This window comes from Helobdella robusta (genome assembly GCF_000326865.2).
Source record: "Helobdella robusta unplaced genomic scaffold HELROscaffold_76, whole genome shotgun sequence".
Classification (NCBI taxonomy): domain Eukaryota; kingdom Metazoa; phylum Annelida; class Clitellata; order Rhynchobdellida; family Glossiphoniidae; genus Helobdella; species Helobdella robusta.
In genome coordinates this window covers 439207-456657 of record NW_008705432.1, presented here as the reverse complement: position 1 = coordinate 456657, position 17451 = coordinate 439207, and the positions used below count along the sequence as shown (strand labels likewise).

At 33.3% G+C, this 17451-nt stretch overlaps 2 protein-coding genes across 2 annotated transcripts; one reads left to right on the top strand and one right to left on the bottom strand.

Moving 5' to 3' along the window:
* Positions 1–275: 275 nt before the first annotated feature.
* HELRODRAFT_186177 (hypothetical protein) lies at positions 276–3807 on the top strand. Its single transcript, XM_009031624.1, has 10 exons — positions 276–467; positions 837–945; positions 1230–1288; positions 1602–1682; positions 1794–1868; positions 2040–2180; positions 2425–2561; positions 2704–2823; positions 2961–3252; positions 3273–3807. The coding sequence occupies exons 1-9, from the start codon at positions 379–381 to the stop codon at positions 3080–3082; spliced, it is 933 nt and encodes a 310-aa protein (XP_009029872.1). The 5' UTR covers positions 276–378; the 3' UTR covers positions 3083–3252; positions 3273–3807.
* Positions 3808–7582: 3775 nt separating this feature from the next.
* On the bottom strand, positions 7583–17123 carry HELRODRAFT_104068 (hypothetical protein). Its single transcript, XM_009031623.1, has 20 exons — positions 16717–17123; positions 16235–16432; positions 16012–16108; positions 15661–15795; positions 15367–15477; positions 14923–14977; positions 14459–14508; positions 13774–13922; positions 13487–13656; positions 12396–12567; positions 11920–12063; positions 11654–11790; positions 11191–11296; positions 10834–11006; positions 10520–10632; positions 9726–9999; positions 9102–9171; positions 8600–8757; positions 7640–8440; positions 7583–7615 (listed from the first exon to the last, which is right to left on the bottom strand). The coding sequence occupies exons 1-19, from the start codon at positions 16729–16731 to the stop codon at positions 8020–8022; spliced, it is 2748 nt and encodes a 915-aa protein (XP_009029871.1). The 5' UTR covers positions 16732–17123; the 3' UTR covers positions 7583–7615; positions 7640–8019.
* Between the last annotated feature and the right edge of the window lie 328 nt (positions 17124–17451).

Genomic DNA, 17451 nt, shown 5'->3' with positions numbered 1-17451 from the left:
GAATGAATGAATGAATGAATGAATGATGAATGAATGAATGAATGAATGAATGAACGAACGAACGAACGAACAAACAAACAAACAAACGAACAAACAAACAAACGAACAAACAAACAAACGAGCAAAAAAACAAACAAATAATCGAATAAATTATTAAATTGATCAATAAATAGTTATATAACTATATTTATACTATTTTAACTTATACCAAAGTACCAATACACATAAACATTAACGATATAATTATTTTTCTTTGTAATTTCTTGTACGTCCACTTTTAAAATAAACAAAACATCGTTCTTATACTTTTTTAAAATCTCTAAAATATTAATTTTAAATATATTTTTGTAATTAATTTAAATTTATTAATTAAATTTAATGGCGGAAATTATCAAAAAGCGAAGAAAAAATGTCCGACAAAGACAAGATGATGACGAAGATGATGAAGATCAGATTGAAATAATTTCGTATGAGATTTGCTCTTTAAATTTTAAATTTAATTTATAATATTTTTTTTTAATTTATTTAATTATTTTATAAACAAAATTATATTATCTTTAAGGTAATGCTAATAAACGTTCCTTAATTGTTTTCTTAAAGTTTTTTGCCAGTTTTCACTAGTAGCTACATCTAGTTTCTAGTAGGTAGTTACTCTCCAACAATTTAATAATTTAATTTAATTTTTCTATTTTAGTTACTAATCACCTTGTAGTCTAAATAAAAGTAAATTGTTAGTGTAGGTTGGGGCTTGTTTAAGATTTCTAAGTTTATAAAAATGAAGCGATTATTGATAATTTTATTAGAAATAAATTTTTATTCAATTTTTTTAAACAAAGAGCCATCCTAGAAGAGACCAAGGAACTACAAAAATTACGAAAAAAGCCAAATGGTGTGAGTATCGAAGACTTGGCCACCATCAAAACTGAGACCAAAGAGAGAAAGAATGTAAAATTAAATATTTTTTTTCAAAAATTAAAAAATTTTTTTTTTTAAAAAATCATCAATTCGAAAATGGTTCTTAAAACATTTCAGGGGTCTGTTTCATAAATAAATAAATTAACTGACTAAACCAAATGAATAATTGGCTCTACTAATCAACAAGCTAGCATATAATTTGTATTTTATCAAGCAGCCAATCAGCCAATTAATCAATCAGTTGATCATTCTTTCAATAAATCAATCAATAAGTCAATTAGGTAACTTTTTAAAACAAATTTTTTACCCGACAGATGGACCATTTGAAGTTAAAAACAGGTGGCTTTGTTGACATTAAGAAATTGAAGAAAGAGTAGGTTTTTCTTCTTTCAGTCTATCATTTTATCACCATCATCATCACCATCACTATATATATATATATATATATATATAAATATATATATATATATATATATATATATATCATCATCACCTGCATCATCAGTGATGTTGTGGCTTTGACATCATCATCAATGTACATCGTCACGTTCATTAATATAATATTGTTATTGTAACTAGTGTAATCATTTTCATCACTATCATCATCGCCGTCATCATCATCATCGTCATCTTCTTCACCATCATCATCATCTCTTTCACCATTATCATCATCATCTTTTAAAAAGATTATCAAAAGTCGAAGACATTGATCAGATAGGGACGAATTTCGCCATGGAAACCAATCAGAGGGATGAAGACGCCATGATGTAAGTGCCACTGCTGCTGCTGATGATGATGATGACGATGGCGGGTTGATGATAGTTGTCATTATTATTATAATAATAATTATGATTAATATTATAATTAATTATGGCCAGGTTAAATTACGTGGAGGAACAGATGGCAAAGTATAATGGAGCTAAGGAGGAAGAAGATGAAAAAAAAGAAGAGAGGTGATGGTGATGATGACGACGACGATAATGATGATGGTGATTAAGACAAAATGGATTGCAATAACCACCAAGAACACATTACACAATTATATCATAAGTATCATCTTCTTCATTATCATACCACCCCATCAACAACGAGACATTACCACGTCATCATTACGTCATCACCAGCCACAACCAGAGCCTATCAGAAGACATCTTATTTCAGCTACCGGAAAGCATCAAATTCCATCCATCATCTAAAAAGAAGACAGAAGAGTCCATATCCAATCAGATGCTCTCTGGCATACCTGAGGTCGACCTGGGCATTGGGTTAGGGGCTATTTTTGTACTCTCTCACACACACACTCACACACACACACACACACACACACACACACACACACACACATACTTGCATATATACACACACAGTTGTGGAAGTATTAAGCCAGTTATAGCAGCATCAACATCAGTAGTAACACACATACATACTCACACATACATACTCACACATACATACTCACACATACATACTCACACATACATACACACACATACATACACACCCATCTAGGGTGAAAATAAAGAACATAGAAGAAACAGAGGCGGCCAAACAAAGATTAATGAAAGAACGACTGATGCAGCGAGACAAAGGAATCTCCCACTTCGTACCAACTAATGTTGCAGTCAACTTCGCCCAACACAACAGATGTACAGTCTTCTGATTTCTTCTTTATGATATCCTGTCTTTGTTGTCATCCGATTCCTTTGTTTGCATATTTTGTCTTTGTTAATTTTATTTTAAAAATTATAAAATTTTCTTAGTTATAAATAAATGAATATTCATTTGTAGACAACTTGGAAGATAGTTCTCAGCCAAACAGGCGAATGTTGTCATCACTTGCAACCGCCACGCCAAAACCAACGCCGCAGTTTCGAGTCGGAGATGCGGAAAAACCGGATACTTGTTATAGTTAGTTTCGCTTTCATTTTATGTTTTTATGTGTGTATGTATGTTTGCTTGTTTGAATGTACGTGGTCGTTCGTCTACTTGTATGTATGTCTGCTTATTTGAATGTACGTGTAACGTATGTGTAAATTTTACTTCAGGTTCAACATCGCGACCGACGTCGCTGGTGGCAACGAACGCGACGACCTCAGGAGCTGCCAATGAGAAGGCCACAGACGACTTCCACTACGAAAAATTCAAGAGGCATTTAAAAAGATTTTGATAGAAAACTATCGACAAAGATGACAGTACTACAGCTATTATTACTCACATTTCAACTACCGCTACTACTACTACAACCTCTATTACTACTACTACTACTACTACTACTACTACTACTACTTCTAGTGATAGAAACCATAAAATATGATTAATATTTAGAAAATCTTAGAAGTTGTTTTCGGTTGTTAAAGAGCAAACACATTGATTCGGTCTAATTCCTTTCAATTTTAAAATTTTAATGAATTCAATTTAATTAATTAAATAATTAATTAATTCATTAATTTGAAATGATTAAAAAATGAATTTAAAAAAATGGCGAATTCTCGAATTCTATAACTGAAAGTTAATTAAAAAAACAAAAACGAACTGCAAAGTATACATACATATATATATATGTATACATACATATATATATATATATATATATACGATTGATAGAATGTTCATGTTATCAACTTCTACATTTAAATGAATTAATAAATAATAATAATAAATTTATTAATTATAAATTAATTTTTATTTATAAGATTAATATTCTTAGACTTCTTTTTTTTATGTTATATATATATATATATATATATATATAACAAAAATTGTAATAATACTTAGTTTGATCATTCTTACGATATATATATATATATATATATATATATATATATATATATATATAATAACCAATAGCAGACATAATAATAAGCAGCAATAAAAATATTGATAACTTAGTAATCATTTTTACATTTATTTCTTAATTTCGAGATAATAAATAAATAAAATCATGGAAATTAATTAACTATTTAATTAATTGAATTAATTTAATCGATTGACTGAAATTATGGTTGGCACAAAAGGCTGTCTTGTTAAAAAATTTTCTGAGAAGAAATGAAAAAAAAAATGTCGACCAACAAATTATAATTAAATAATATTAATAATTATACAAATTATAATTAGTAATAATAAGAAGAATAGAATTATTATCATATTATTAATAGTAGTATTATTGTTTATTTTATCATTTTATTTAAATTATGTTACTCTAACAAAGTTACCGTCCGTAATGGGAAAGTTTTTAGTTTTTGTATAATAATTTATATTATCACATTTGGAAATAATAAATAATAAAATTATAATTATAACCAATAATAATAATTACAAGCATAAAAAACAATTAAAATAATAATTTAAAAATTTTTCGTATTCATCACCCAAGCTTATTAAACGTCAATTAATTATAATAATAATCAATTAAACAATCGTAATATTGCTTCGTAACCTCTATAAATTAATATTAATGCAACTGAATGCACAAACTCTAACATATATGTACAAACATACAAACACACACACATGCAAACAAACATACACATACAAACAAACACACACACATACAAGAATACATACAAACACAAATACACACACAACCAAACAAACACACACACACATACAAGGATACACACATACATACAACATAAATACACACACAACAAACACACACACACATACAAGAATACACACATAACATAAACATACAAACACACATAAATACATACACACACAACAAAGTGAAACCAGAGATGTTATACGGGGTTCAGAATGAATGAATCTTAACGACAAAATCATCCTATCTTTTTCGAAACCAGCTTTAACTTCTTATAACTTACATTAAAAGATTCAAAGCAACATCACAAATAATAAAAACAATAATAACAATAATAATAATATAAGCAATAATAACAATAGCGCGAATATTTTTACTAATAAGCTTTCAAAACCCTACCAGAATTCAATCTATATATCAAAGCCGGCAAACACAACAGAATAACTTAACATTTCACTGTGGGATAATAAAAATATTTAATAATCGTAATAATAATAATTATTTATAATTAATTATGATTATTTATTATCATCATACAAAGCGATTCCTATATAGTAACAATCCAACATCTGAAGGGAATAAACGAAATTAAATTAATTATTATTTTTATGTGTTTAGTTTTTATCAAATATACATACATACATACATAGAGTTGTGTATTAATAATACATACATTCACACGCACATACATACATACACACATTCATTCATTCATACATACATACATACATACATAGATACATACATACATTCATACACACAAATAAAAATGTATGTAAACACTCGAACGCAAAATCAAACGCTCATCTCTGACATGTATGTACATTCACTAGAGACGCACTGAGTTCAGTCGTATTTTTCTATTGTAAATAGTGGGTCAACCAACCAACCAACCAACTATCCAACCAACCAACTATCCAACCAACCAACTAACTATCCAACCAACCAACTATCCAACCAGCCAACTATCCAACCAACCAACTATCCAACCAACCAACTATCTAACCAATTAACTATCCAACCAACCAACTATCCAACCAGCCATGCCACTATTCACTGCACCTCTTAACATCTATTCAACATAAAAACACAAACCAACACAGTAGCACATACAAACAAATATACAAAAAAAAACGAAAAAATATATATACACAGATACACACAAAAAACATACAAACACACACACACACGCATACATACAAAACAAACAAACACATACAGACACAAATCAAGAAGGCTTCGTTTCGATGAGTGAGATGACAAATTTCTAAGTAATAAAATAAAAATTATAGTAAAAATGAATGAATGAATGAATGCTTCAAAGAACAAGAGAACGAACGAATGAATAAACGAATGAATTGAAAAAAAGACAAATTTATGAAGCGCTGGATAAAAAATGACATAAAACTAATGTGCCACTGAGCTACTGAATGAATGAATGAGTGAAAAAACAATAAAAGAATGATCTCAAGACCCACTGTGAAGAATGAAGGAATGAATGAATGAGTAATTTTCAGGTGAATAAAAAGAAAGAACGAATGAAGGAACGAATGAATGAATGATAAAAACGACTCTCTGAACGAACGAGTGAATGTGTAATATGAAAATAAGTTACATAACGAAAAGATGACAACTTCAAAATGATGATAATAATAATAAGAAAGAATAATAATAATAATAAAGAATAATAATAATAAAGAATAATAATATAGAATAATAATAACGATAACGAACGTATTAGCAACTGTTTTTTTTTCACCAAAAAAAATTTTTTTCCAATAATGATGAGAAAGATTGTCTTTTTGCATATTACAAAAACATAATCTTCTATATACAGATATATATATATCTATATCTATACTGATATATATCTATATATATAGATATATATCCATATACACGTGAATGAAAGCTTGAGTATATGAATAGAATGCATAAACTGAAACACCATATTTTTTTCTTTCAGTTAATGCTATCAAAATCTATTTTTATTATTATTATTACTATCATGTATATGTATACACACACACACACACACGTACACAAGTATATACCTATATATATATATCTATATATATATATACATATATAGCTATGTTTTTATTCCATCTCTATACAATATAAATTTTATGACCTCATAGAATTATATATAAATATAACATATTAACTTTTCTCTGTTTAATAATAACCATAATAATAACATATTATACACATACACACATATATATATATTATATATATACCAAACGACTCAAAGAATAAAACATTAAGTGAAATTAAACTGGAAAATCATAAAAATTCTCGCTTCCATCTATCTTCATTATCTTTCTTTCGTTAAGTAACGTTCTTTATATATATATAACTTTTGGTAAACCCAAATAGAGGAAAACAAAATTTTAAAAACTTAAAAAAAAAAACCACTTTTTCATTCATCAGTAACTTCGTCTCTAATGTTGTTGATTTCGCTGATGAGTAGAAATTGAAAAGTTGACCGAAACGGTAATAATTATAATAATAATTATATTAAATAATTATTAATTATTTAAAAACGGAAATAAGACTTGAACAGAAAAAATGGCTGACTTGTCTGCCATCAACTTTTTTTCATATATCAGAAAGATTTCTTTGTTTTTTAAAAAGCTTCTCCCATGTAAATATATATATATGTATTATGTATATATAATTATGACTTTTATAATTATAATTTTCAACATTAATTATTAAGAAAACCAAAGTAAACGGTGAAAAATAAAAATCATTTCCATACTCTCTCTCTTTCTCTCCACTGATTCTCTCTCTCTCCTCTCTTTCTCTCTCTCGTTACTCCTTAAAATTAAACATACAAGTTTTTATTATTATTATTGATGTTTTATTCTTTTTCTTCTGCTTTTAAAAACGTACAAAATGAACGATCGATAAGTTTGTACAATGCATTTCAAATTAAAAACACCATAACACACACAAACAAACAAACGTATATACAGATACTCATAGAAACATCAGAAGACACACACGCCAACACACACAAGCACATTAGGCTATAAAAAGCACACACACACGCACACTCTCACACACACACACACACGCACACAGAATACCATAATGACCAGCAAATACTTTCAAACTGGACACTAGTGTATTACAAGACAAAACCAAACCTACACACATACACATGCATAATACCCTAAAACCATGTCAATTGATTTAGAAAATAGATAAAGGCGTACACTTATACATACATAAATACATACATACGAATAGGTACACACACACGTGCGCACGCATACACACATAATTATACAATACCCTCGAGACAATGTTGAGACGAAGAAATGACGATATCTTAATTTCATACCTGGAAGAAATACAAACAATGAACGGATAAAAAAAACACATACAAACAAACCATTGAAAAACATACACACAGGCATACATACAGGACCAAAATACACCAATACACATACCAAAACGTACAGATACAAAACATACAACTGTAAATAAATATAAAAATAACTAGGTCAAACCTAGTGACCTATCTCGACCCCAGAACCGATCTACTTCCATTAATTAACCTCATTACCAGCTTCAAACACGTCGTTAAGATCAGCAACAACAGCAGCAGCAGTAGCGTTTTTAGCTTTTCCGTCATTTAAATCCTCCTGGACATTATTGTTCACATCACTGCAAGATCTGTTGGTACCGTTACAAACCATATCATTATTATTGTTACTATTATTACTGCTAGTGGTGACGCCACAACTACCACCGCTGCTACTACCACTGCAGTAATCTGAAGTGGATCTCGAGCGAGAAGATGATCTTTCCTTACTACTAATAGTGTCTGAAGAGGCAAAGCGTCTCTTGAGTTTGAAGCCCTTCGTACCGTCTGGCCCACGCGGCTGTCTGATGGTGATAACCCTCTGCGTCTGGTCGTCTGAGACGCTCTTGATTCGCGAGATCAGACGCTCCGGTCTAGGTCGGTCGCTGGCGGGAAATTATTTTTTCGAATTTTTAAATTGATATACGCCAGCATCAATCTGTCTGTCTGTCCGCATGTTTCAGTTACTCATTCAGTGGCATCACGAATTGAAAAAGGTGCAAACATGAACAAGCGTACTAGCGAAAACATACACTCCAACGTACCTAGCTTTCCTGACGTTAATAGCCATCTTGACCCCATTATTATTTAGGACAACAAACTCGACTTCATCGCCGACTGCAAGTTCACTTACGTTCTGTGCATCTTTCGAGCTGAACGTTAACTTGCATCCCTGATCTGTTTCGTAACTCAGCAGGCCACCCTATTCATTGGTGTGGATGAGTAAGTGTGTGTGTGTGTGTGTGTGTGTGTGTGTGTGTGCTATGTTGTGTTTGTTTGTTTGCATGTGTGAGCGTTCATGTTTGTGTGTGTGTGTGCTATGTTGTGTGAATGAATGTATGTGTGTGTGTGTGTGTGTGTGGTTGTGTCTTGTTGTTATGTTAATATATTAATATATATCAATAATTATGCTAAATATTTCGATGTTTTTATTAATAATATTATTATCACACAAGAAAACAATAACCAAAATACTAACAACAACTAAGACAACAACAACTAAGACAACTAAAACCAAAACAGCAACAACCGCAACAGCAATCTAACAGTTTCAGTTAGACTTTCAATCCTTGCTTGCACAAACTTCCTAGTCGAGGCGACCCTATAGGCCCACTTCCTTTTCTTAACCCCCTCCACTACCGTTGCAGTACCACCAGCGCTGCTACTACTTACGCCACAGTTACCACCGCCACTGGTATTGGACGCAGTATTGTTGCCACCACTAGCAGCAGCAGTAGTAGCAGCAGCAGCAACGCAACCATTGTTATTGAAGTTGCCGTCAGCGTTTGAGGAGTTGGCGTTCACCACATTGGTCGAGTCTGAGCGATAGAAATCCGGCTTGTGGTTGCTTACTACAACCTCTATCACCTTGTGTTTGGGGAGGTTTCAAGTTTGTTTTTTTACCAAATTTTGTTTGGTTTGGTTAAGTAGGTAAACAACATTAGAATAATTAATCAACACATATCTAACCGAACGATTTGTAGCAAGCCTAACACTCAATCAACCATAATGATCAATCAACCATAATGATCAATCAACCCTAATGATCAGTCAGTCATATTGCTCAATCAATTTTAATCAACAATCAATCTTAATCAGCAATCAATCGCCGTGATCGCAATAGCCACAAATCACCACCACAACTACAAACACACACAAACAAACACACACACACCACAGCGACAACCTACCTGAAACCTGACAGAATCCCCCCTAGCCATCAGAGTCTCTCTCTTATCCACCAGGCTCATAATACTGAACGGGTAGATGCAGGCATTGTTTTCGCCACAAGACATTCGGTGTTGCAGCTGCTGCTGTGGTGACGTTTTTGTCGCTGATGACGTCGTAATGACGTCATCGCTACCGTGCGCCGGTGACGACGAAGAGTTATTGTCACTAGTAACAGTACCACTGCCACTGCTGCTACTACTATTGTTAGCATTAACTGAATTTTTGGTGGTCGTCGCTGATGATGAAGTAGCTGCACTATTATTATTATTATTGTTATTATTATTATTATTGGCAGCAGCAGTAGTGCTGTCCGGTTGATCGTAGTCGGTAATCTGCTGTATTAGTCCGTAGTAGTCGGGGCCGTCGGTGGCGTGGATACCTCGTATGATGCGGCCTTCCAGGATGGTTGACGTCACTTCCTGTTCGTTTTTTTATATTTTCATTTTTTTAATCTTTTTTTTTTACAATTCGCTCTTCAGAGGTATCAACAATGAAGAAGGAGTGTGTGTGCGCGCGCGCAAACGCAAGTGAAACAACAACAACAAACTACACAGAGATATTTTAAAAATTTCAAAGGTTCTCTAAAGCATTCAAGCCAAGTCAGAGCAGCGACTGGAGATCCGTGCACACAAACCACCACATATCCAATCTTAATCGGATCACTTTACACGCCCATGTCTAAATAAAAAAAGGAAACGGAGATAGGAAAGTGAAACAAACCCCGAGCGGGATACTCTTGTTGGGGATGCGTTTGATGTTCTCGGCACTGATTCTACCGGATTTGTTGCAGACGCTGAACTCCACTTCGTTGCCTATGTCCAGTCTGTCGACGTCACCATCGTAGTTGCTGGTTGTTGTTGTTGTTCGGGCGCAAATTATTTAATAAGAATTGAACTATTGCGAAATCAACGGAAACGTAAGAGTTACTGGATTCATGGTCAGTCTCTTGTCTTTTAAATGTTTTCATCTACGCTAACAAACATTAAAAGACTCGACGTACTTATAACTAAATGAATGGTAGGATTCAAAAACACCAAACACCAAAAACCTAAAATGAAAATAGATCTCCTTCTCGTGATCAGCCGTCTCGATGAACCCAAACCCTTCTTTAATAGTTACAACGAATCCCCTCTCCCTATTGGTCGATTTTGAACTAATGACCTTGACATTGATGGCTACCTTGGTCTTGTTTTTCTGACATTCCGAGATCTGAAATTCGACCTTGCGAATGGGGAAATAGATTTCTGTTCAAATAAACACTCCCGAAAAAATATGTTATTATCATTCCAATTCATCGTCGTAGTCATTATTACCACGATCATCATCATAATCACAATCAACATCATCGGGACCACAGTCATCATCATCATCATCATCATCTCCTTCCTCTTCCTCACCATCTCACCTTCTCATCAAGTTTAGGCAGATTGCCGTCGACAATGGAGCAGCTGTAGGGAATCATCTGCTTCGTGCCCTCAATCTCGTACATTATTATGCCAGGGTCTGGATCCCTGCCACCTGATTGGTCAGAAATTTTTTGGGGATTTAGTTTAGTTTAGTTTTGTAATAGGTTAAATTTAGTAATAGGTTTAGTTCGTGAAGTAAACTAATGAATGAGTGAACGAATGATTGAATAATAAATCAACGAAAAAAGGAATGATACTTTGATGGATTGAGTTGAATGAATGAGTGAGTGAATGAATGATGATTGAGTGAAAGAATGAATGAATACGTGAATGAACAAAAGAGAGTAAGATAGAATTGGACAATCATCAAACCAATGAAGCAGTCGATCAACCAGTTAGCTGACCAACAGATCAACCAAGAAACCTAATAAAAAAAGCTAACTAACTAGAAACTAACCCAACAAAGGCCTAGAATTTCCAGCTTCTTTCTGCACGATGCCCAGATGTTTCTCCAGACAGCTTGTCAGAGAGACGTCTATGGTTCCAGACGGGAGGTGTCTGATTCTGGTTGCAACCTGTCTAGACGGGTTTGTCGGGTCCTAAGGAGAAGGTGGTTTGTCAGCTTGTTTATTTACACGTTCATCTATTCATTCATCCGTTGATTTATCAATCTCTTCACTATTTAATTAACCAACCAACCAATCAGCCAAATCTATCAACCAACCAACCTGTATAACAGTGAACTCCAGTTCATCCTGAACTCTGACCTCTTGGTTTGTGTTGAGCAGTTCACTGAAGTGAAAGAACATTCTGGCCTCTCTGTCAACGCACCTTATGAAACCGAAACCTTCTTTCAACGTTGTCACGAAACCCTGGTTATGTACAAGTGTGCTTTTGTATGTGTGTTTGTGTGTGTATATATGTGTGTGTATGTGCGCGTGTGTGTCGTGCGCGAAACGCGTTATTGTGTGTGCGTGAGTATTGCTGCTGGGCGTGTGCGCGCGAGTGTGTTCAAGTGTGTACATTATTACTTATGTTCAAGTAAGCATGTTTTTGATTAGTAAATGTGTGCAAATCATAAATTCATTCCCTCCCTCCCTCCCTCTCTCCCTCCCTCCCTTTCTCTCTTATGCATACACGCATATATATACATGCATATATATACAACACCAAAAGATATAGAAACCCTCACAAAACTACTCACTTTCTCCCTCTTCTCTTTTGTAACAATGAAGGTATCGTCGACCAGCCTGATGTTGGTGGCGTGCTGGACGCCGTCACGACGATCGGTGGCGATGCAGAACTGCACAATGTCGCCGACGTTCATCGTGTAGTCTCCCATCGGATCCTTCTCACCGAATGGAATCTCTATGGAGCTGTCAGGTGAGTGAGTGAGGCAGCAGTGTTATTCGTCGTCTTCAGTCATGCAAGAACATAGTTGTCCCCAGTAATGATGTTACAAAGCACAAAACATACATCAGTGATGGTGATTAAAGTGACGTATCTGGTAATTAGTATGACCTATCTGTGTCTTTTCAACGTTTTAATGATCCCAATTAATCCGATTGTTTGAAATTTAAAAATTAAATTAGGAAAATTTAAAAACTATTCTCAACAGCTCGGTAAATATTCTCCAGCACGTTTTAAATAGAAAACTTTTGTAATCTAAAGCATGTAGGATTCAGCTAGACTGTTTTTGTAACTGTTGTATCAAAATGAATCTAGTTTAAGGTTAGCGTCGACTCAACACATTTGCAAGCCAGCAAACGGGTAGAAAGACAGACAGGCCATTATTGAAGCTGGCAATCCTTTAATTACTTTAATTGCTTAATCGTTTCAATGCAATCTTACAGTACAATGGTTGTTTATACTTAATTGCAGCTTCGCTATACCTGGATTTAATTAACAGTCACATGAGATATTTGTTTGTTCAACTGGACCAACAAATTTTGTCATACATGTTTTCAGAGGAATCTATCCATCCTTCAGATATATATCACATCCATCCTTCAGATATATATCACATATATATCACATATCACATAGATATCTCATAAAATATATACATACATGTGTATATCAATGCTTGATGTGTGTCTGCTGTTGTTTTTCGTGTGGGAATATGTAAATGTAACAGCTAGAGAATTATAACAAATATATAAATACGTATATTAATTCTGAGTGAAGATTTCAAATTATAACGCCATCGTCGTCATCGTTATTTCAATCACCACCACCACAACCGCCACCACCAGCACCACAAGCAGCAGCACCACCACAAGCACCACCACCAACCCAGTAACAGTTTCATAGACTATCCTGCCGGCCAGCGCATCATTGATCTTCTTGAGGGAGGCCATCTTGAGGGTCTTCTTAATCTTCCCGCGCCTCCAATCCTTGGCCACGTCCTCGAAGATGACCGTTCCAGGAGGAAGTTTCGTGATGCCTACCGCCACGTCTTTGTTCTGATTGGTCAGAAGAAAACACGGAAGACATATGTTAAATCGTAGAAAAAAAACAGCTGGTTAGGTTTCAAATAAAAGACCATTGGATAGTTCTAAAAAATTCCAATCATGACGAACATTTCTGGTCTGAATGCCAAACTGGACGTCATCTCCGAGGTTGAGTTCGTCAATCTCACCGTCGAACTCACTGAAATGGAAGAATATCTCCTTCACGACGTCAGCTCTTTCTATGAATCCGTAGTTGTCCTTCATAGAGCATACAACGCCTGTGTGTGTGTGTGTATGTGCGCGTGTGTATGCATTTTAATGTGTGTGTATATGTGTTAATGAGTGTGTGTGAGTGTGTATGTGAGTGTACGTATGTGTATGTTAATGTGTGTCTGTCTGTGTGTATATGTGTGTGCGTGTGAGTGTGCGTTAATGTGTGTGTGTGTGCGTGTATAGTACATTTGTGTACGTGTTAATACATGTATATATCCAAGTAGATATCTCCAAACATTGAAAAAATAACACAGGCAAGCAAAAGTTATTCCACATACTATTTCAATATTTTATAATATATCTATATATCTATAATATATCTAAGTTTTATAATATATCAATGTATATATAATATATCTAAGTTTTATAATATATCTATATATCTATGATATATCTAAGTTTTATAATATATCTATAATATATCTAAGTTTTATAATGTATTAATGTATATATAATATATCTAAGTTTTATAACATATCTATATATCTATGATATATCTAAGCACCTTGATAGCTATCAGGGCATAACGCGACCACGTGACCACCGACGTACGACTGCTTACGGACTCTTCTGGCTCTTATGTTTCCATTTCTATGTGGCACGGAGAAAAATAAAAAAAAATAAAAATTAATAATTTTCATTTCTTTGGTTGGCCGGAAACAATGATAAATAAATGATATATATATATATATATATATATATATATATATATATATATATATATATATATATATATATATATATATGACAAATAACAAAATGATGGATAAACAATAATTGAGAATGATAAATAAACAATTACATGATCACCATCACCCTCTCTTTATAATTCCTACTCTAACATTCAGCATCATAGCAGTCGTCATCTATCAATATAGCCACCACTACAATCTCAACATACTCAGTATCTCTTGGCCCAAAAGTACTACATCATCATCATTAATTTAAATCACAATTGGTATCATCATCATCATCGTCACAACTGTTACTACAATCATCACCGACCTTTCATCAGTTGATAAGTAGAAGGTTACTTTATCACCGGCTCCTATTTTCTGACCTGTTTGTTTGTATGTATGTATGTATGTATGTATGTATGTATGTATGTATGTATGTATGTTCGTATGTATGTTCGTATGTATGTTCGAATGTATGTTTCGAATGTATGTTTCGAATGTATGTTCGAATGTATGTTATGTATGTATGTTCGAATGTATGTTCGTCTGTATGTATGTATGTATGTTTGTCTGCGTGTATGTTTGTTTGTATGTATGTATGTATGAATCATACAAACCGGTACAATGCGATTAGTCATACATATGCTCAAATGTATTTTATAAGAATCAAAATCTCAAAGGGTAAAGAAAAACCATTACTGCTTATAAGCATCATAACCATCATCAGCAGCAGTAATAACAAAGCCATCATCATCATTGTCATCATCATCACCTTGTTCGGTGTCCTCAAGGGCGAATGGTAGGAAGAAGGTTTCACCGCCCTGTTCATAGGTCACACGCCCCATGCCGTCCAGCAGGTTCGCATATTCACCGTTGCTCTGTTCTCGTTCAGTTTATTTAAAAAAATAAACTCAACATTCATTTATATAATCATTCATTCAATTAATTAATTAATTAACCAACCAATTAACTCACACACACACACACACACACACACACACACAAACTACCCCCATCTAACTCACCCCGGTATTCTTGATAGACTTGGCCTCGGCAAGCACTAAACCCTCCACAGCCTTCCCACTCAGAATTTCAACTTGAGAAGTGGGCGAGGAGGAAGCCACGTCGCTCAGCTTCACGATTAGCACTGCTACAGGCTTGCCTGTCCTCTTGTCTACTGACTCTTGAAATTCCACTTGATCTATGTACGTGTACGTGTGTGTGTGTGAGTGCGCGCGTGTATGTCTGTGATCATGTAGATGTGTGTATGTACTTGTGTGCGAATGTGTGTGCGTGTGTGAATTGACATTCATCGAATTATTCATTGATATATAAGCATATATAAGTATAAGATATCTTCAATTATTTATTGATTTATTTGAAAAATATTTATGAAAAAAAAATCCTCCAAAACAACCTCCAATAGCTAGATTAGTAAGGTTTCCTTTATATTCACTGTAGTGAAAAAAGAATCTGCCCTTTCTTTCAGTGCACTGAACAAAGCCATAGCTTGTCTGTGCATGTATGTATGTATGTATGTGTGTATGTATGTATGTATGTATGTATGTATGTATGTATGTGTGTGTGTGTGTACATACGTGTGTTTGATGTGAATAGCAACAAACAGAAAAAAACCGCACCAGTAACTTCTCGATGACGCCCTTCTCGCGACGTGCACTTTTGAACGTTGCAGTCGTACTTGTTATCGCATTGTTGCTCTCATTAGTTAGACCATCGGAGTTGAAATTCTGCTGCTGCTGCTGGCTGTAGGCAGATGTTGATGGAAAGGTCAGGGACTTGGATCGGCCGTACGGTTCCCTCCCTCCGGGACCTCCATTCTGATGGGCGCCAGGTAAAAATTGCCATAAGATTAGTCATTGTATTTACAAAGAATGTGTATAAATTGCAAAATTATTAGGCTATTTTGAATAAGCACAAACCAAATTAACCACTGAAACAAAACACTATAAAAATTATCAAGTATCAGATGAGTTATGATTAGATAAATTTCAGCATTTATTAAGCATGCCATTTGTGTCAGGTTATGGTGCCAAAAATAAACCGTTACAGTTGTAAAAATTAACTAATAAACTATCATTATTCAATATACAAATAGCCTTACTTTTGAAGCACTCATGGCTAGACTCTGGATGATGGAGAGTTCCTTTGTTAGTTTCTTGAACTTTGTTTTAATAATCTTCTCTTATTTAGTGTTTTTACTTTTCTATGTTTGTTTCAGTTTCCTTCTGATTAGTAGTTTTTACTTTCTTTTCAGATCTTAATTTTTCTTTTGACTTTTGGGCGATAATTTGTAGTTCGGTGATTAGTAAGGTAATAGGTGATTGTGCAGTAAATTGAATTGCAATTAGTGATCAGAAGTAATAAAAATAATTTCTAAGTTTACTTATTTTTAATCTTTTAGACTAAATCTTAGAGATATAAATAAATTATTTATTAATTTATTTATTTATTTAGGATGGATGGATGGATTGTTGCTTGTTGCTTTGAGTTTTTTTTAGACTAATTATCTGTAAAAAAAATTTATTTATATTAAAAAATGAAATATTCATTATAGTACAAATAATTAACTGAATTAACATGTAAAAAAATTATACAATATCTTCAAAAAGCTCCACACTACAATTTACTAAACATTTTTTGTATTTACTAATAAATTTTTATATTTATTATCTTAATTTGACAATTGAATATAAAAATTACTTAACATTAAGATTAAAATTATTAAATTTATCTAAACGAAATAATTATTATAAATAACTCATGCTCTTCTCATCTCATGTCATTGATTTATTTTTTTTATTTATATTTTATTTATATTTAACATTTCAAAAAATAC

Bases quoted from the DNA above. Each gene is read 5' to 3' on its own strand.
- HELRODRAFT_186177 (XM_009031624.1), top strand. From the start codon at position 379: ATGGCGGAAATTATCAAAAAGCGAAGAAAAAATGTCCGACAAAGACAA. The intron at 2,181-2,424 runs GTTAGGGGCTAT...ACACCCATCTAG, and splicing joins GAGGTCGACCTGGGCATTGG to GGTGAAAATAAAGAACATAG. The intron at 2,562-2,703 runs GTACAGTCTTCT...ATTCATTTGTAG, and splicing joins CTTCGCCCAACACAACAGAT to ACAACTTGGAAGATAGTTCT.
- HELRODRAFT_104068 (XM_009031623.1), bottom strand. The intron at 11,297-11,653 runs GTTGGGTTAGTT...ATCAGGTGGCAG, and splicing joins GCTGGAAATTCTAGGCCTTT to GGATCCAGACCCTGGCATAA. The intron at 8,758-9,101 runs GTTAGATTGCTG...ACCAATGAATAG, and splicing joins TTGAAAGTCTAACTGAAACT to GGTGGCCTGCTGAGTTACGA.